The 19,112-nt window shown below is 53.1% G+C and overlaps 9 protein-coding genes across 9 annotated transcripts; 4 read left to right on the top strand and 5 right to left on the bottom strand.

Annotated features, from left to right (window-relative positions):
- Positions 1-283: 283 nt before the first annotated feature.
- N7459_009883 (uncharacterized protein) lies at positions 284-1,652 on the top strand (the record flags this gene model as incomplete). The annotated part of the gene is made up of 2 exons (XM_056949051.1): positions 284-317; positions 382-1,652. The coding sequence occupies 2 exons, from the start codon at positions 284-286 to the stop codon at positions 1,650-1,652; spliced, it is 1,305 nt and encodes a 434-aa protein (XP_056796276.1).
- Positions 1,653-2,368: 716 nt separating this feature from the next.
- Positions 2,369-4,120, bottom strand: N7459_009882 (uncharacterized protein; the record flags this gene model as incomplete). The annotated part of the gene is made up of 1 exon (XM_056949050.1): positions 2,369-4,120. One exon carries the CDS (start codon positions 4,118-4,120, stop codon positions 2,369-2,371), a length of 1,752 nt encoding a protein of 583 aa, XP_056796275.1.
- Positions 4,121-5,493: 1,373 nt separating this feature from the next.
- Positions 5,494-8,039, top strand: N7459_009881 (SLC26/SulP family anion transporter; the record flags this gene model as incomplete). The annotated part of the gene is made up of 3 exons (XM_056949049.1): positions 5,494-5,749; positions 5,816-5,961; positions 6,018-8,039. 3 exons carry the CDS (start codon positions 5,494-5,496, stop codon positions 8,037-8,039), a joined length of 2,424 nt encoding a protein of 807 aa, XP_056796274.1.
- A 366-nt stretch (positions 8,040-8,405) lies between these two features.
- Positions 8,406-9,854, bottom strand: N7459_009880 (uncharacterized protein; the record flags this gene model as incomplete). The annotated part of the gene is made up of 2 exons (XM_056949048.1): positions 8,406-9,668; positions 9,729-9,854. 2 exons carry the CDS (start codon positions 9,852-9,854, stop codon positions 8,406-8,408), a joined length of 1,389 nt encoding a protein of 462 aa, XP_056796273.1.
- A 953-nt stretch (positions 9,855-10,807) lies between these two features.
- N7459_009879 (uncharacterized protein) lies at positions 10,808-11,904 on the top strand (the record flags this gene model as incomplete). Its single annotated transcript, XM_056949047.1, has 2 exons — positions 10,808-10,930; positions 10,996-11,904. The coding sequence occupies 2 exons, from the start codon at positions 10,808-10,810 to the stop codon at positions 11,902-11,904; spliced, it is 1,032 nt and encodes a 343-aa protein (XP_056796272.1).
- A 387-nt stretch (positions 11,905-12,291) lies between these two features.
- Positions 12,292-13,008, bottom strand: N7459_009878 (uncharacterized protein; the record flags this gene model as incomplete). Its single annotated transcript, XM_056949046.1, has 1 exon — positions 12,292-13,008. The coding sequence occupies one exon, from the start codon at positions 13,006-13,008 to the stop codon at positions 12,292-12,294; it is 717 nt and encodes a 238-aa protein (XP_056796271.1).
- Positions 13,009-14,320: 1,312 nt separating this feature from the next.
- On the bottom strand, positions 14,321-15,729 carry N7459_009877 (putative bZIP transcription factor (MetR); the record flags this gene model as incomplete). Its single annotated transcript, XM_056949045.1, has 2 exons — positions 14,321-14,919; positions 15,438-15,729. The coding sequence occupies 2 exons, from the start codon at positions 15,727-15,729 to the stop codon at positions 14,321-14,323; spliced, it is 891 nt and encodes a 296-aa protein (XP_056796270.1).
- A 1,217-nt stretch (positions 15,730-16,946) lies between these two features.
- On the bottom strand, positions 16,947-17,220 carry N7459_009876 (uncharacterized protein; the record flags this gene model as incomplete). Its single annotated transcript, XM_056949044.1, has 2 exons — positions 16,947-16,974; positions 17,069-17,220. 2 exons carry the CDS (start codon positions 17,218-17,220, stop codon positions 16,947-16,949), a joined length of 180 nt encoding a protein of 59 aa, XP_056796269.1.
- A 359-nt stretch (positions 17,221-17,579) lies between these two features.
- Positions 17,580-19,070, top strand: N7459_009875 (CENP-N/CHL4 family protein; the record flags this gene model as incomplete). The annotated part of the gene is made up of 1 exon (XM_056949043.1): positions 17,580-19,070. One exon carries the CDS (start codon positions 17,580-17,582, stop codon positions 19,068-19,070), a length of 1,491 nt encoding a protein of 496 aa, XP_056796268.1.
- Between the last annotated feature and the right edge of the window lie 42 nt (positions 19,071-19,112).

Here is a 19,112-nt window from a genome sequence, read left to right as displayed (position 1 = left end):
GGAACGGTGCCACTCTATCATGGTTGGGTATCACATTGAATGGAGAATCCAGCAAGCAACACCTAGCGTGGTCTTTGGCGCCCGCAAAGCTCTACCCACCGGCGAGTGAAGAGTTGCAGTTGACAAGTTGAAGCCGAAGTGACATCAAGGGTGGGCACATGACTGGCGCGGATAAACAGTCGTGCCGCACTGATCCCATCTGCCTCGGCGCGAGTTGAACTGCTGCTCCTCCTGAGTCGCCAACACCCAGTGGGAGACTACGACTCGTTTTCTTGATTGCAATATGGCCACAGCTGAGGGCCCTGCGAGGGCGCACGGTAAGCACCCAGTAGCCATGCTGGCCTTTGTGACACAACTCTCTAACAAGACGGTATACAATAGATCGCAACGGTCGCCGCCGCCCGTTTTCCAGTTGGATGAAGCGCCTCGCAAGCCTCAAGAGCTCATCTGATTCTGGAACAAATCGCTGGTCGAATAGGCGTCATGCTGCCTCCAAGGGGAAGAAGAACGGGAGTGCAGCCAACAATCCCTATCCCCTCTCCGGGTCAACCAACCGACCGGCAAACTCAAGAGATTCACATGTCGAGAGTGAACGTACAGGACAGGAGTCTCGCTCACAAAGTGATCCATCTTTGGTCTCTTCTGGCTATGAGAACCCGGTTCCCGCCACGGGCGCCAAGTCCAATGCCCCTACCATTTCCACCAACGGAGACACTGCCATCTCGGACGCGGGGTATTCCAAGGCAGGAACACTTGCAACAGGGGGCGGTGGGATCAGCTCACATGGAGGAGGAGAAGGCAGCACATTTTCTTCCCCTGCACCCTCCGTCCGGTCATTGACGACTACTTTGACAACGGTGCAGTCGGCCGCACCGTCAACCCAACTATACCCCACACCGAACACACACAATGGCCATCCACATGGAAGTTCGACACAGAGCTCTGGGAACCAGCAAGTCCAATTCTCACATCAGTTCCCAACTTCCTCTTCCCCGGCCACCGCAGTCCCCTCACATCTGATACCCCACAGCCACTCTGTGACCTACAGCACTGCAACAGCGAATAGTGTCCTGACCGACAACGCCTCTATCCTCACGTTGGCAAGCTCCTCCAAGCGCCGTCGACGCAACTCATTAGATACCAATGCATCGGTGCGTGCGTTGGCGCCATCATCCGTCTTTGGTGGTAGCCGTGAGAGCTTACCCATGAGTGTTTTGAGCGGCAATGTGGCTGAACCTTCCAACGCCTCAGCCTTCAATGCACAGGGGGTGCTGAGTCGGCCCAGTATCGTCGGCCTTGCCAGCGCTGAGCGCATCAGCGTCTACTCGTCCTCCGGTGCCACACCCATGAGCACTGCCACTGGCGACCGAGGCAGTTACTATACCGCAAAGCAAACCCAAGTGACGGGTGATGGTGCCAGCATTCGTAGTGCGGCTCCGTCACACAGCCGGAACGATAGTACAGCTGCCAGCATCACGGGTGTAGGCAGTCCACTTGCCATGACCTCAGGCCGCATTAGCCGGCGGAGCTCCGGATGGGGAGAGATCACTGGCGACGAAGACGAAGACGGCAAGAACACCGAGAAAGCTGATGACAAGCCGGCAAAGCCCGAGCGTAGCTTCCACGAGGAGGCTAAGGAAAATCAGTTGTGAGCGACAAGGGTTCTATTCACACCGCGATCCTAGAAAAGGCCACTGCCAGGATCGAATGACGTTACGCAAGAACCCCCACAAGGGGTTCGTTTATCTCGAACGGAACTACTTCCACTAATGAACTGACGCATGGAATCTGGGATATTGGGGGTTCTCGTTGACTTATCTTCGGTGTTCAACGATTGGGCGTTTTTTTGTGGTTTGGGACTTTGATACCCTCTGCGGTATGATTTTATCTTCTGCGTTTTTCGTTTACCTCATTGCGTCCATGGATCGGCAAATTGAATATTGTATCCATAAGACCCCATCCATAGTCACTACCTGACTTTCTCACGAAGCCTCTGTAGTTCGCGTCTAGTCTTGCTGAGTTGCAGAGCCCAACGAGTAATCATCGGCATTACTTGCTGGTACACAAATGAAGTACGCTATACATTGACTCGTCTTCGGAATCACCAGTGCAGAAATAATCGACTTAATCTGAAGGAGAAAATTCTCATTCTGCACTGATCCTATTCTCTCGCTATCGATCAATACGAGTGTCCATTATATACTCCGCTTGGCCATTCTCTATCTCCTGAAATACTTTTGAAAAGTGTCATACCGCATTCAGAGACCAAGACAGAATCTCTGAGACGGGGCGCGACTATAAGAGAAGTGGGCTCGATACATCCAATCAACCAGGTAGCGAGTTCGACCCCATTCAATCGAAGCAGTCTTCACCAAAGCATTCCAGTGCTTGATATCTCTGGCACCTTCCACTCCTTTGCAAGCGCCAATTGCGCAAAATGGATCTCTTCATCCTCTGCGTTCGCAAAAAGCTTCTGTGAAGACACCAGATTTCCCTTCCTTGGTTCTCGGAAGTAAGGTAAATCTACCTCACATTGTGTATATGTTTGGGGTAGATGGCCTTCGTATAGAAATTGTCGGAGGATTTTAGTGGCACACAGCGATGGGACAGCAGGAGAGCAATGGCCATAACCCTTCACCTCGACAACTTGCGAGCCTTCAAATCCTGCTTCGGCCGCGCGCGCCGCGCCGAGTGGACATACGGGATCGTAAGTAGTCGAGAGGATTAGAAGCGGGCTTGCTGTCTTGACTGCTTTCCGTGGCACGTATGTATGCGTCTTTGGAACCGTCCATTGTTGCCTAATTGAGAGCAATTTATGCTGGCTTGGTCCAAACAGACTTTGGTTCAGCGAAGATATAATCTTGTCATTGTTGAGGAATGATTTTCGGTCCTGCGGCCAATGTTTCGGGCCGCTAAGACCATCATTTAGGGTGACAACCTCATACGCCTCATGTTGATATGACAAGACTTCTCCCTTGCCATAAGCTAGGAAGGCAGCCGTGGCATTTCCTTGCATGAGTTGATGCAAGTTCTCGGCCAGGGAGGACCAGGTGTAAGGTTTCAGCAACGCTGGGAAAACACCGTTATACCAGATTTGATTGTAATCCAGTAAGCCATAGAGCGTGTTGTTTATGTATACGCTAATTGGCTGCTCGCGGAGTTTCTCCATGTAGGAAAGTACTTTTTCATGCAAGTCTTCCTTGGAAGTCGCGAGAAGGGACAAGGAGCAGTTGCTGTCGCCTGACTTGAAACACTCCTCAAGAAAGCCATCGAGCACCTTGTCTGCGTCGACCTGTGAATATGCTTCAAAAAGGCCTCCGTACCATTCAAACTGGTCGACAACACCATCGATAATGACGCGTTCCGATCGCTCAGGAAACATCCCCGCGTATGTCTGGCCTAGGACACTGCCATAACTGAATCCCCAATAGAACATGTCATCCTGACCCAGCGCATCCAAGATGCTGTTCATGTCCGCAGCTGTCTGGGGTGTGTTGATGTACTTTGCGTACTCGCCCATGGTCTCTGTGCACGCCTGAACAAAGTTATGTGTCCACGCATAGATCTCGGGACTGTCAACCAAGACATCCCAACTCCTAACGCGAGATAGGTCGTGTCGTGTTGGCGCGTCTGGGTAGCAAGACGCCAGTGGAGTGGAGCTGTTCACGCCGCGAGGGTCGAATGAAACCAGGTGGAATCCTTCCCCAACTAGGACCTTCAGATGCTCGCCCATGCGATAGATCAAGTCGAAGCCCCCTCCACCGGGCCCGCCAGGATTGAGAAGAAGATTTTTGGTCGCATTCTCTCCTCGCATTCGGATAAGTGGGATGGTGAATGTCCTGTCCCCGGATTTTTTCGGGTCGAACTGGTCCATTGGGACATGCAGCGTGCTGCATTCTAGCGGGGTGTTCTTGAGCTCTCCACAAGACTCCCATTTGATCTTCTCGCCATCATACTCAAGATATGTGGTCTGGAATTCTGATGGCATCAGCATCGACCCGATCCTGAAGACCACCCATAGCCAAAACAATGCTATTGCAAGGAGTTGGCAGTGTTTAGTGCGCGATGCCATCTTCGGCCGCTGATTGGGAAGTGATCCCAGCAGAGACTTCTGTTCCATCGTGCACGTAACCAGTATACCTGATCAGTCTTTCAATCTGAAATATCTGAGGCATAGCAGATCCCAGAGCGGACTTCAGTGTCAGTTACAATGGACTCCGATCGGAGTAGCGTGACGTCGGATATCGGAACACTTGGGGGCGATCACTGCACGTGATGATGCCTATAGATCGAGTGCTGGCCTCGAGGATAACCAGGTATTGTTCAAGGATCATAGAAGAAAGGGCCAGAGAAAATTAGTTTTGCGGAAAAGCGCGTGTCTGTGTTGATATAGCAACCAGATACGCCGTGAGAGACGAGATGGCCAACAACATTCGGAGTTCGGAGTTCACGTATGCCTCGTAGACTTTCAATTAGCACTTGAAAAGCACCACAGAATGCCAAATAAATGACCTCTCGAGTGAACTCTTTTTACCACGCCTGGCTTACTGGATGAAAAATCTTGTAATTTGGACGCCCGGTGTACTATAGTTGAGCCAGCTGACCAAGGGCATCTTTTTGTTCGGTTGAAGTACGAAGCAGCCACTGCTTGAATTTGGCAAAGTGTGCCTTCCATCATAATATAGGAGAATCGATCATCCCGGCCAATTTCGCCTGAGAACCTTCTGTTTTGCTCCAGGCGACGCAGGAGCTTTTCTCTTCTCCTTGAGCTCGAGTCGTTCAACCATGGGAAGGGGGGTAAATACTAGGTCAGAAAATATCTAGGCAACAGCACTCGTGCAACGCGATCACACTCAGGTAGTAGTACATGGGCGTGATGGATTCCTCAGAGTTGACGGCTGATGACTTGGACTGATAGTCATTATGACCAAATGGAAATACATGTTGCATCTCTGTTTTCAGTTAATTCCGGTCCCAGAGAAACATCATTGGTCTGATGTGGTGATCAACGGTTCAGCCCTATCCGATCCGTGTCAATTCCACTCTCAGCCCTCTGGATGCCTTGAACCTTCCCTTTCCATTTTGGCTGTAGTTGGTCACACGGTGATACAGATAATATTCTGATGACACTTTTTGAACAATCCATTCCTTGAATGGCAGAGAAATAACAGGGTCTGCAATTATTGCCTATTTCGGCTGATTATTCGCGAGCTACTTTGGGAACAGACCGAACAACTGGAAAGAAACTGCTAGGGCAGTCATACTGGTTACCAGGTCCTGCCCTGATTAGTTTTTTACTTTGAAATCACGACATAAAGCTAGATATTGCTCCGCCGCAGCTCTGGGTTTGACATGTATAAGTCCAGCCACATTTCCTCGCTGGGGAGGGAATGACATCTCTTTTCCATCTCTCTCGCTACCTCGTCGCAAACTACCCCGAACTCTGACCACCGATCCAAAGGGCTTGCTACTCCAAATATCCTCACCTTGGCAATGTCCGAAGGCGCCCTGACCAAGATTGGCCATGGCCTGGCAAGAGTGCTTGGGATAGACCTCAAGCCAAATTCTTACCCTGGTGAGGACAGAGTGAACAGTGCCTACACAGAGTCTGATCCAACGACGAGAGAGTGGATCGTGTCGCACATGCCAACACGACAACAAGCGCGTCAATACGTGTACAACCTTTTCCCTTTTCTCCACTGGATCCGATTCTACAACCTCCAATGGCTTATTGGGGATTTAGTTGCGGGTAAGCTTGACAAGAAACCCAAAGAGCCCGTGAAACACTGAAAAGCATCTGATCCCGACCTGCCAGGCATAACGGTTGGCGCTGTTGTCATCCCCCAGGGGATGGCATATGCTGAATTGGCAAAGCTCCCTCCCGAGTACGGCCTCTACTCGTCCTTCATGGGTGTCTTGATATACTGGTTTTTTGCCACTTCCAAAGATATCACCATCGGAGTGAGTGCTCCAAGTCCCGCTGTTCTCGCTTGATACTGACATTGTGTTCCAACTAGCCAGTTGCAGTGATGTCGACCCTCGTCGGCACAATCATTGTCAAAACTCAAGCGTCACATCCTGGAATTGAGGCTCCTGTGATTGCCTCGGCCCTTGCAATCATCTGCGGCGCAATAATTACGGTCCTTGGGTTTCTTCGTCTCGGGTTTATCGTCGACTTCATCCCTCTTCCTGCCATTACAGCGTTCATGACCGGATCTGCGATCAATGTCTGCGCCGGTCAAGTCCAGACGGTCCTTGGCGAGAAAGCCAAATTCTCTACTAGTGGAGCAACCTACCAGATCATCATCGACACGTTGAGATATCTCCCAGCCTCGCAAATAGATGCCGCGATGGGGCTTACAGCGTTAGCTATGCTGTATGCGATTCGGTCGGCGTGCAAATATGGAGCAAGGAAGAAGCCACACCGAGCAAAGCTGTTCTTCTTCCTCTCCACGCTTCGCACCGCGTTCGTTGTACTGTTCTATACGATGATCAGCGCGGCCGTTAATCTTCATCGTCGCCATCATCCAGCCTTTAAGCTACTTGGCAACGTCCCCCGCGGTTTCAAGCACGCTTACGTCCCTAAGATTAACGCAGAAATTATCAATTCTTTTGCTGGCGAGCTTCCGGTAGCTGTGATTGTGCTACTCATAGAGCACATTGCCATTTCCAAGTCTTTTGGCCGCGTGAATAACTACACTATCGATCCATCGCAGGAGTTCATCGCCATCGGCATCTCAAACCTCCTTGGGCCATTTCTCGGTGCATACCCTGCCACCGGGTCATTTTCTCGTACGGCGATCAAGGCAAAGTGTGGCGTGCGCACTCCTCTCGCAGGCGTCATCACTGCCATCGTCGTTCTGCTGGCCATCTACGCCTTGCCGCCACTGTTCTACTACATTCCCAAGTCATCTCTATCAGCCGTGATCATCCACGCGGTTGGTGACCTCGTCACTCCCCCAAACACCGCCTATCAATTCTGGCGCATCTCCCCGATCGACGCACTCATCTTCCTGATGGGAGTCATTGTGATCGTATTCTCCACCATCGAGATCGGAATCTACTGTACCATCTGCCTTTCCCTGGCAGTGCTCCTCTTCCGACTAGCCAAAGCCCGCGGCCAATTCCTCGGCCAGGTCAAAGTGCACTCTGTGATTGGCGACCATCTGCTGGAGGATGGCGTGAACTATGCCGGCAGACAAGCCGAGCGCGCCCGCGACGTCTACCTGCCGACCTCGCGCGCAGACGGATTCAACCCTCGCACCAGAATCCTGCAGCCGGGCCCGGGCGTCTTCATATACCGGCTCTCCGATGGACTGAACTACCCCAACGCCAACCATTACACCGACGACCTTGTGCAACACATCTTCGACACGACCCGCCGGACAGACCTGGCCAGCGACGCAGCGCCAGGCGATCGACCGTGGAACGACCCGGCGCCCGGGGCGCAGCGTGGGTACGCCGAGGAAGACGTTCTGTCGCGGCCGACCCTCCGCGCAATCATCCTCGACTGCGCGTCCGTCAACAACGTCGACGTCACCTGCGTGCAGACCCTGATCGACGTGCGCAACCAGCTCGACCGCTACGCCGCCCCGGACCGCGTGCAGTGGCACTTCGCGCACGTCCACAATCGATGGACGCGGCGCGCGCTCGCGGCGGCGGGCTTTGGCTTCCCGGCGCGCGACACGGAGGGATCCCGCCGGTGGAAGGCGATCTTCAGCGTGGCCGATATGGACGGCGGTCCTTCGATGCTCGACATGGACTGCTCGGAGGTCGTCGGCAGGGACGTGGAGACTGGGGTTGAAAAGCAGGAGCTCACACGGACGACGGAGCGCTGCGTGGGCGGAGAGAAGTCCGGTGATCTAGAGGATGATATCGGCTTTGTGCAGGCCGGTGACGAGAGACCGCGTCGCAGACGCAATGCGCCTTCTGGGGCTATCGTGGAGGGCGTCAATCGGCCCTTCTTCCATGTGGACTTGACCAGTGCGCTCCAGAGCGCCTTGTCTAATTCCCACTCGAGTGCAGTTTCGCTTTCTTGATTTTTCTGCTGGATGTAATATCCACCTCTCGCTAAGGTGACTGCGTCGCTACTAATCATATTGAAATGGGAATTCTTGAAGGTGGTTCGCTCTTACTAGGGCTGGACCAGTGCTATAGCATTAGAAGCACTGACTGTCATAACATGATTCAAAGCTACAAGAGCTTGCAGACATTACGTCCAGCCCAGTTCTAGGTTCGATCAAGAAACGCATTCCACGTATGGCGCTGTCGGTGGCACTGAATACACTTCTAGAACAATGAGTCAAGAATATGCTATTTGCTAATCATGATAATTCCAATGAACACGATTCCAAAATCAAAGAACCCCCAGATAGCCCGAAAAATATTCATGTCTCCTGAGATCGTTAATGCTTCATTGCCCAGGGCACCTCGATATCAAGCTTGTTCGCAACGCGCAGCGCGGAAGCAATGCACCCCTCCAGCATAACCATGCCATCCCAGCACCACCCGCCGACGAGCCAGACGTTGCCGTCTCCGTTGCGCCATTGGCACTGTGGCTTTTCAACGGCGTGCCAAGATTTCCGCTCGTTGAAGATCTCATTCAGCAACTGCCGGCTGGTGGGCGTCCGTAGGACCCGCGTAAAGGTGACACGATGCAGGACCGTCGCAGGGTCAATAGGGACGATGGGGGCCGTGGTGATGAGTGCGGAAGAGGGATGATGGTGAGTTGATTCGGTATCAGATGCAGTGGATGACATGTGGATCAGTTGAGAGCGACCATAGTCCGAAGGGACTTGGCCCTCCACAGCGCGATTGCACGTTGATAACCGGGCATAGTCGCGATGGACGACGGCGCCCACGTAGGTGGTGGGGATGGCGGTCATGGCACTCTTGAGGGGCGGGAAGATGGCGCCCACCACGTCGGGCGTGACGGCCATGATGGCTTGGTCGAAGAGCCTCGATTCCACGGAACCAGTCTGCTCGTTTTTCCAAGTCACTTGGACTTTGGATCCGACGTTCTCGACGGCCGTCACGGCTGCGCCGTAAGTCACTTTCTGGCCCTCGGAAAGCTTCGCCTGAACTCTGTTGACACCGCCGACGACGGTATAATGGGGTTTGCGAAAGGTCTTGGTCTCGTAATCGACGATGTCGATGGCCGGGAAGTCGAGGAGCACATTGTGTGGGCAGGTGGTCACACTCGACATGAGTGGTAGAACATAGCGCTGGACATAGTAGCGTGGGAGATTTATCCTGTCCATGTATTCGCGAAACGATTCTGCCGCCCTCGAGGCGTCGGCTTCTCTTGGTTTCACGAAGAAGCAGCATGCGGTGAAATAGTAGTAGCAGATGGCCAGGTAGAGCACTTCGATCAGCCATGTGGCCCATGAGGACCTCTCTGGGCGTAGCGGTGGCATTTGGTGATTATTGGACGAGTGAATGAAGTGTGGATGGATCGCGTTGGGCGCATCTTCTGGTATTGCTGATAGCGTGTAGATGAAGCGTGGCGAGGCATACCGGATGCCAAAGTAGTCGTACATTCGTTTGAGATTCTCGTAGAAGCCACTGGCAAAGACGCGCATTGGGAGATCGATGCGATCCTGGACTGTTTGGGTGCCATGCTGGGTAGAGACCGTGAGGGATGCAGAGTCGAGCGACAACCGATTTTGCTATGAGCGGCGCACTCGATGTGAGCTTCGGCATGGTCACCATCAGCGCGATTCACTTACCTTCTCGAAGATCTCCACGTCAAATCGATGGTGGCGGTCGGTCCTGAGCAAGTATGCCGCGACCAGACCCGCCATGCCAGAGCCAATGATGGCTACTGACTGCCGGCCCTTCTCTGCCGTTGCCATTGAGCGGAATGCGACTCGGGCTGTCAAGGGGAATGCATGGGGGGAAAGGCAGCGCGAGTCGAGATTATATCTGTGAAGGAACAGGAGCGCGGCCCAACAGAAAATCACCAAGCCGCTCGCCTCCCACGCCCCATCGCTTTGTAAGCGTCATGATCCTCAGCTGTGTGGTTTTCCGGCGACGATGGAGAGAGATCAGCGCGAGGAGGAGTCCAAAAGCAGTGATCCAGGCGGTTCTCACGATATGAGATCGCAAATATTCCCCCAAACAGTCCGGGGCTATATAGCTCCATTCCCTGGCCCCCATCTCTGTCTATATATCTGCTGAGATCGGGGCCGTTCGTTGGGGCCCCTTTCTCCTTTATCCAGCTTGTTATTGGTCGTTCGCATGAAGGCTGGCACTGCAGCGAATGAGAGCCCAGAATCAGTTCTCCTCTCCCAAGTTGCCTGATTGGTAGATCCTCACATCTGGCCGATGACATCGATCGACATAGTGACCTACCTAACTAACTAGTTATAGTTAACTGTGGTCTGCTCGCAAGTTGGGTGCCCAAATGGGATGGGGGACAAGGCTCCAGAGGACAGCTGAACTTCGATTCTCTCGATTGTCCTCATGGCGGATTCTTTCTTTTTCGTGCTTCCATTCGAGCGGGCGTTGCACTGATCAGAGAACATTGTACATATTGTAGATGCGCAACCCACTAAAGGGTGAAGATGTCAACTCCCAGAATTGGACAGTCGTTATTCTGGAAACACTGGTGGTTCTATAAGAACGTTCAAGCTGTACAACTGGTCTGCATCCAAACCAGCAAGATATGTCAAGTCGGGCGGGACTGCAAGGCTTGGCGCCGACACGCAGAGCGAGCACACGGTCGTTCTGTCTTCCGCACCACTGACAACTCCATGATCACACCCCTACCTGTGACTTGTCACTCAATAGTCTTGCTAGAACAGACATGCTGGGGTTTCTGAAACGGGTCGTGTCGGCCCCTCGCCCTGAACTGTATGGGCTAGACCATGCGGTGCTCAACATGCCACTGCCATCGCCCACCATGTGGATGAACTTGGGCTATTGGGAGGTAAGCCTTGCTGAATGATGCAGGATTCATCTTGGTTCGTCGAATGTTCCACTGATACAGTGTAGTCTACCACCGACTTCGCCGAGGCCTGTCAGGCCCTGCTGGACCAGGTCCTGGCATCCAGCCTCTGGCCAGACAAAGCTCAGTCCGTGAGAGTGGTGGATGTAGGATGCGGCTGCGGGGACCAATCGCTGTACTTGGCCAGTCTTGCAAGAGATGCCTCTCCATCCACCAAGAATCCAGCCTCAGCGTCAGGTTCCAAAGCTACTGAGGCGCCTAGCCCTGCCATACGGCCACGCATCCCGCATGCGTCCGCGCCACCACTGATCGACGACTATATCGGTATCACCGTCGAGCCCGCGCAAGCAGCATTCGCCAAGAAGCGACTTCAGAGCTCCCACCAGGGTCTTCAAGGCGCTACCTCTCGTTCATCAGCCAAGATCTTCTGCGCCGATGCGGCCGATCCGACCAGCTGGTCTGGCGACTTGGAGGCTTCAATCAACGATCTCATCGGGACGTCGCAGGCGCCCAATACGGCTACCTGGCTTCTTGCGCTCGACGCCGTCTATCACTTCCGCCCTTCACGTCTCCCCATCCTTCAATACGCGTGCAGCACCCTGCACGCCTCGTTTATGGCGTTCGATCTCATTCTCGCCGACGGTGCGTCGTGGTGGGATCGTCTGCTTTTGCGATTGGTTTGTTGGGTCACAGGTGCGCCATTCTCGAATTTCATTTCGCAGGGCGATTATGTCCAGATGCTGGTGACAGCGGGGTACGATCCTTCTCTCGTGGAAATGAGGGATATCTCCGGTCATGTGTTTTCGGGATTGGCTGGATTCCTTGAGCGCAGGGTCAGCGAGGCGAGGCCATTTGGACTGAAGATGCGCAAATACAGCGCGGCCAAGAGGGTGTTTGGTTGGTGGGCCCGGTCGGGAGTTGTCAGAGGAGTCGTGGTTGTTGCCAGGAGATCATGATGTTTCTCTCGGGAGTGTGCCGAGGTCCCATTCTATGTATATCTAACAGTATGCAGCGAGATTGATCACATAGATGCATTTATACGAAGCTTGTAAACAAATGAACCTAGGCCTACAGGGTCATGCAATTTGTCTGTCTACATTTTGACAGTCCAGCAAATTTCTGAATTTGGTAGTCACCGCCATACATGCACCATATTTACCACGAATAAGTGATAACAGAGTCAAGTTGGGTTTGAAATAGGCCCTATCTATGCCGTCGGCCCCTGTAGATGCGGCGGATAGATAGGTTCTGAAGTCGGAGATGAGTGTGAGTATGCAGAGACAGTCAACAGAGGATTATGCTTCTGATTGTGCTTGAAATGCAGATTTGCAGGCATGCAGATATTAAAGGTTCTGGGGTGCAAGTGGCTCGTTTCCAGTCAGCCCCCTTTTTTCCAAAAGGACAGCCCGGTCTTCCAGAAACGCTTTGTATGGCGCCTTCGGGACAGTCCTCTCTTCGTTCTCCCATACTTGATACCCAACCTCCTCCCAAACTTGAAGTTGACGAGTGAGATTCGGGCTCGGCTTGATTTTCTGTTTGGATTGGACAAAATTCAATGCGACCCCTTTCGGGATGCGGAGTTTGCGCATGAGATAGGCGATAATAATCGTTGGCGAGCGTGATATGCCAAGATCACAGTGGATTAATATCGCTTCCGAAGGTGCACCGCATGGCTCATCATTCGTAGCATGCTTGTGGTCGTCAGGCAGAGAGGACAATGACGCAAGAGCAGGAGAGGCCATTTGGTCGATAAAGTCGCAAATATCGCTCATATGAGCAAGAAGGTCTTGTGTTGACGAGTCTGCACACTGAACCCATCTGTGGCGATGTTCTGGAATGCCTGCCTTTCTTGTAGCAGTATTCCACCATACCCACCGGGCATCAGTAAGGGAGACAATGGCGTTGATATGATTTTCTTGAAGCATGTCTCGTTTGTGCGATGCCTCAACATTCCCGAGGAAGAGACCAGGGACGATCTGCCTCATCCGGGCCGTGAATGCCATCTCCCACTTCTTGTTCCTCTCATCTGCGGTACCTTTTCCTGCTGTATTTTCACCCATTATAGATCGTCTGTGGATTCTCCTTCTTTTCAAACTCAAGGAAGATGGATGGTGATGGCTGGGGGTTTTGAGATTGCTTGTGGGGTGAAAATAGATGGAAGTCGGGTTACAGCTGAGCTTATGCAGCTAAAAGTCCCGCATAGGCAGTTAATTTGGACTGCCTCACTTAACTAATTAACCTACTATTTTTTCCTCAATTCAATGATTCATACCCCTTAATGCAGTTATGGTGCCTCGACTGTCTGACCCTCTTCTATCTATATAACACAGCCGCCATCTGGTTATATTCTGTTGTGGTTTAGTTGCCTAGAGACTATAGGTGGAATTGATGGATCAGCGATTTAAACAAGGATATGCGACGGTAAAGACGGTTAAGATGATCGAAGAGTGAAAGCGTTGAGAGTGCATGGTGAGTTAAGAGATATATACGTAGGTATATTAGGATCGACGAAAGTGAGAGATCAATCAATCAGTCCGTTAATCCGTCACTCAGCATTCTCTTCACCTAACGCAGCCTAACCACTATATGTGATGGATATCCAAGCGCTCTGTCTGGCCGGGACAAGAATGCTATTCAGACATCATACAAATCCAAGTCAATTGGATGTGAGTCGTGCATCCCAGGAGATTGATGCTGTATAGTTGCAACCGCAGAGCATATTGCGATACGTGTAGGAGGTCGCGTCCACCCGGAGAGGTGTTGTAGGTGCCCTGGAAATTGAAGAGCAGGAATCACACCAGTGCCTGGGTAGTGGTATAATAAATAACTCGACGAGCGCGTCGATGGTCTCCCACATTAGGTACTTGGCCAATTGACCGGATATTAAGCCCAACCAGGGCCGAATGCACCAAACCCACCAGACTCGAATATTCCCGATCGGACGCGACTTGTAATGAAGATATGCTGCAGACATATTGACTTTGGAGACATAAAGTGAAGCGTAAGCATCATCGCCAGATTTCATACGTCTCCCGAGATAGACATCTCCAGGTCGAGAGCAGGAGCAGCTTGTACTGCATTACGGTATGCACCAGTGAACAGTGGGAGCCAGGATTTCTATTCAAGTAAACTGCACCGTAAAAATCATCAATCATCGCCTCCTCAACCCGCAGAGGCCATTTTCAAGAGCCCGGGCTGCTGTTAAAAAAGATAAGATCGCTGAAAACATTATGAACAAGAAGCAGACGCAGAAGACGGTAAGTGATGGGAGAAAGCCACCATCTAAAGCAGCAGGGGAAGCAGTGCAATGAACTGGATCACTGGGATTTTTTTTCTGGTTTTTGTCATTTCATTTTTTTCCCTTCAAGTGCTTTAGGCACTCGTTCCAACACCGTGCTTTGTCTCCGAGGGACTTGAAGTCTCGTCCTTGCGGGACGCCATGAAGGTCTTGAACATGTCCGAGATGGCCTTCTCGGATGCCTCGTTGTGCTCCTCGCTGCCGTTCTTCTCCATGATCAGGCCTCGAAGCCAGTGGTTCTCCAGCTCCAACTGAGAAACGCGAGCCTGAAGAGCGTCGTTCTTGTCATTGGTCTCCTTGAGAGAACGCTCCAGTGCCTGCTCACGCATCTTCTTCTTCACACGGAAACGGGCACTGGCAGCGGTGTTCCGGCGACGCTTGTCCTCTTCAGCGGCATTTCGGGCAGCCTCTTCTGCGCTGGCCTGGGTCGACTTTTGGGTGTTCTTGCGCTTGGGGCCGGAAGCGGGCGTGGGAGCAGACACCGGGCTCGGGGTAGAATCCGGGACTACGTCCTGGACCGCGGGCATGGGCGCAGCTGAGGCCGGTGCCGTGTGGGCGGCCGCCGGGCCGTTCTGAGCAGACGGGACTGCCGAGAACGACGCGGGAGGCATCTGCATCGAGCCATTGACCCCATTCAGGTCGGGCTGGAAATCGGTCACATTGCCCAATCCATCTAACAAACAATTGTTAGTATCGACCGCTGAAGAGAACTATCCACATGGTCGCGTCTTTCGGTGACCCGAAGTGGTTGGCGAACCCGTATGGCAAGGCTCCCGTCAGATCACGTGAAATGGCGTAATAGCGGAGAGTGCTCGCGTAGTGAGTAGGCCAATCTCCGGGTGCAGATCGAGGACGAGGGTAAGCTCTTCCAGCGCCGCAGCCCCAATAGAAATGCAGGGGCCCCGAGAGAAAACCTTGCCAAGGACCAACTTGCCGACGTAGGCGCGGGATGCGGATGAAAACATATAGCACCCAGAAGGCGACATCAGGCCAAGTCATGCTCCAACAGATGCAAGTGAGGGGAAACCAGCAAGCATCCAATCAACCCTTCGTGCGCCATGCACGTATGGTTCAATAATGGCTATCGCTGTGGACAGGGCTGATTGGCAGATGGTGTGATCCAGGAGACATGCAATGGGGATTCTGTCCAACCTTTCGACGCGACCAATAGGAAGCAGGGTCACAACTCACCACTCAAAAAATCCAAGAACTTCATGTCCGCATTTTGGGGAGACTGGTCCGACATGGACTCGGCATGTGTAGTCTTCTCGTCCACCGAGTCGAATGTAGGCAGGCCCAGGTTGCCGAAGTGGTCGAAATCGAAGAACTCGGCGTTGGTGAAAAGCGCCAGTTCATCGTCGACGTTGAATGCATTTTGTTGCTGCTGCTGTTGCAGAGCCTGGTCGTAGGCCGAGGGGATGGCGTTCAGATCATCGAGATACTGCGAGAAGTTCGGGGCGCGGCGCCCGTTGTATCCGGCCATGGTGGATGTCAAAATCGCGTTGACTGATCGAGACAATCAAGGTGTAATGGCGACAATTGCCCAGTCCTTCTCCCGACGCGAGAAGGGATGAGGGTGTCGGTGTCGCGCGGGCGACAGAGGTGACTCGGGCACGCCGGATGCGGCTCTGGTCCGGGAGGCGAGTCTGTACCAACCCAGCCGGGGAGGGTCGATAAGACTGTGAGGTATACGGCGTGGACGCTGATTCCACCAGGGGAGATGGAATCGAAGACGATGGCGAGGGAGATGGAGAGATGGAGAGGGGAAGCAGGAGTCGCACGGGGGAGAGAAGTGGGCTTTTTTCCTTTGAGGCTCGTGGTTGGTGGGTTGGTGGGGGAAGAGGCGATGGAGAGATGATTAATCCCCGGTTTGCGCTTTCGGCGTTTACTTCCGGCTCTTCCTCTCTTCCTCTCTTGTGTGCGCCTCCAGGTACCAGAAGACGCGGTTTACGGTGGCATCTGCTGCTCTTGTTTGAATTTCCCTCTTCGATCTGGCCTTCCCTTGAAGGTCATGGCATTCTTGTACAATACTCTTCGGACAACGCCGTACAGAAGCCGATCACCGAAGATCGGAGGGCAAACCCACCTCACGAATCCACTCCCGGAAATGCGCCCCCAAAATAGGGAAGACCCATCGCACAGATCTTGATTCCCTCAACGTCTACGCGTGGAGCTCCAATCTCACTCGTTTCGCCCTCAAAGCCACCAAGGCCAAGGGCAACACAACCCCTTCGGCGCAGGAATTGCAGCGACAAGCGCGGCTTCCCACGTTGAATTCCCCAGGGGTGGCTTGCCTGCCTGCAGCTCTGATTGGCCCTCGGGTGAACCTTACCTTCAGGGCTACCTGCAACCTGCAATTTGTCAGCCTGGCGACCGGTTCGGGGTGAAGTCACATTCGCATCATCGTGATTTCCGCGAACGTGTTCCGAGCGCCATTATTCAGGTTGAATTACCTCCAGGGCTAGGTTGCCCCATGGAAGGGAGGTGGACATCGCCTTGGCTACGGATTACGGACCTACAATACATCTGTAGTAAGTCCACAGGTGCTGGTCGAAGCATGTGTATGTATCATTAAATCCAAACAGGGTTAGCTACACGTCCATACATATCAACTGACGTTCTCTTCTATTTCTTGACAGGATGTATTCTTCCTTTCATCGGTCCACTTAGGCCAACCTCCCTCCATAGTAGTCTCGTCTCTCAATTTGCCGAGTAGTTGATGATACGTCTGTGCTCCATGCTAGATCTAAGCTCCATGGGCATACCCTATCGCCGTCCCAGGGCCTGCAATAACGACACAGAAAACTCTGAGTTCCACTTACCCTTGCTCGCCATCACCATCTGTGTTCCAGCTGGTCTCTTCATCTACGGCTGGACAGCCTAGACCCTTCAACACTGGATCGCCCCCCAATATCGGCACTTCTCCCTTTAGTGTGGGCAGTATGATGGTCTTCCAGTGCATGCAGACCCACATCGTGGACACGTATACGCAGTTTTGGTCAGCGCGATGGCTTTTCGGTCTCTGGCTGCGTTTGGTTTCTCCCTGTTTGCCCCAGACGATGAGTCCTGGGTCTCGAATGCTGTTTCTAATCACTTAAGAAGACCGTGGAACACTAAACCCTTTTCGGAAACACATTATAGATAACATCACGTGACTTATAAGAAAGGCTTATCACACGTGCCGTTGTTGATGCTTCGAGGCGCGCGGAATCTGGATCGAGAAAACACTATAGCTGTTGCAACATTGTTCCTCCTGACACGTCAACAGCCATGTGTATCCGCTGACCTCTACAAGAACCAAGTTCAGCTGCCACCTCATCCCCATCGCTGGTCATGGCGCGTCCTAAAACGATTCGCGCTCCGACTACAGCGAGTCTCCCAAACAATCTCCGCATTCCCTCGACGACTCCCTTCCTGACCAAGACATTAAACAAGCTATCACGGCAAGCTTTAATATTGCTAGCTTTATTATGGCTGGATGATCGAAATATCGCATCCTTCCCTCCATACCTCCAGTCCGAGGAAGAAAATGGTAGCGACGACGAAGAAACACTCGCATACCCCGCCGCACAGACGGTCGAGGATGTACGTCAAACCTACGAAGACCTGCAGGATCGGAAAGGTGGTAAACGGGAGGTACTGGAGCGAATTACAGAGGGTGATTGGCGACACGGTATTACACTGCGACAGCTGGCAATGGCGGACCTCCGCTACATGGACGACCACCCAGCCAGCTTGCGTTGGACAGCACTGGAGCTCAGTCGCATCGATCCGAGGCCAACAAAGTCCAGCGAAGTATCAGACAGCAAAGATTGGTCGGGCAATATTCCGCGCATGCAGGCGGCGACGTTTGTGAAATCTCTCCAGCAGGAGATCTCCCCGCTGGTGAAAGCACACTACCACCTGGGGCGTTCATCCACGCTTCCCCTAACAATCCTCCGCATCTTCATCATCGATTCGCCCTACCAATCCCCTCGCCAAAACCCCGAGATCTTTGGCGACTCCTCGCGTGTGGTTTATGTCGCATTCCCCGACAGCTGCCCCTATGTCTACACCTCCATCACCGCGTCCACGGGCTCCAAACAAGCTGCCCCCTCAACAAGCTCGATTGCAACCGACCCGCGAAGTCTCCAGCGCCTCGTGCGTGAGGCAATTCCGAAAGCCCTCTCTCGCCCACAGGAGCGATACACCCTGAAGGCCACTGCGTTAGCCGCCAAGAACCTACCCACTCTCCTCGCACTACGCGGACCCGGACGCTCAACGGCAGCGAACGGCGCTTTCAGCATTTTCGCTGACGCAGCTCTCGAAGGGAGCCCGCTGGATCCGCGACCCTCGAACACCGTCTCAGCAGACGAACACATGTGCGGAGGCCCCGAGAGAGCAACCGCAGATGAGAACAAGGAGAACGCAGACGTCGTCGGCGCAGCGCCGTCATCGATGCAGTACCAAAAGAAACGACAAGCTGCAGGCAGCGACTTTGGTGCTCTTTCGCCCACGTCCAAGAAACGAAGGCTTGCGGTGGAGTCCCGCTTCGGATCAACAGCGTCCTCGCTGACTCCAGCGCCTCTCGACCGTCTCGACATCCGGCTACTCGACCGACCTACTTCCGATGAGGAAGAAGGAGATGTTGCGGATGGTTCGTATAGCTCGAATCAGCCTCCGGTGTCATTGGCATTCGCCGGATCTGATGTCATCGGTGGGATTCGCAGACTCGCAGAATTGGGTGTGGTTGACCCTGAACGCATGCCGTCCTGGATGACGGGTGAAGATGCCATTAGCACTGCTGTTATCCGTAGAGGCCGGCGCATCCTGAAAGGTGGGTGATGAGAATGGTGTTACAAATAGTTTATATTATCTTGGGGGTGT

This window comes from Penicillium hispanicum (assembly GCF_028827665.1).
Source record: "Penicillium hispanicum strain IBT 35686 chromosome Unknown utg000008l_segment0_segment0, whole genome shotgun sequence".
NCBI classification, from domain to species: Eukaryota; Fungi; Ascomycota; class Eurotiomycetes; order Eurotiales; family Aspergillaceae; genus Penicillium; species Penicillium hispanicum.
Note: the sequence above shows the minus strand (reverse complement) of the source record. Positions and strands in the feature narration are given on the sequence as shown.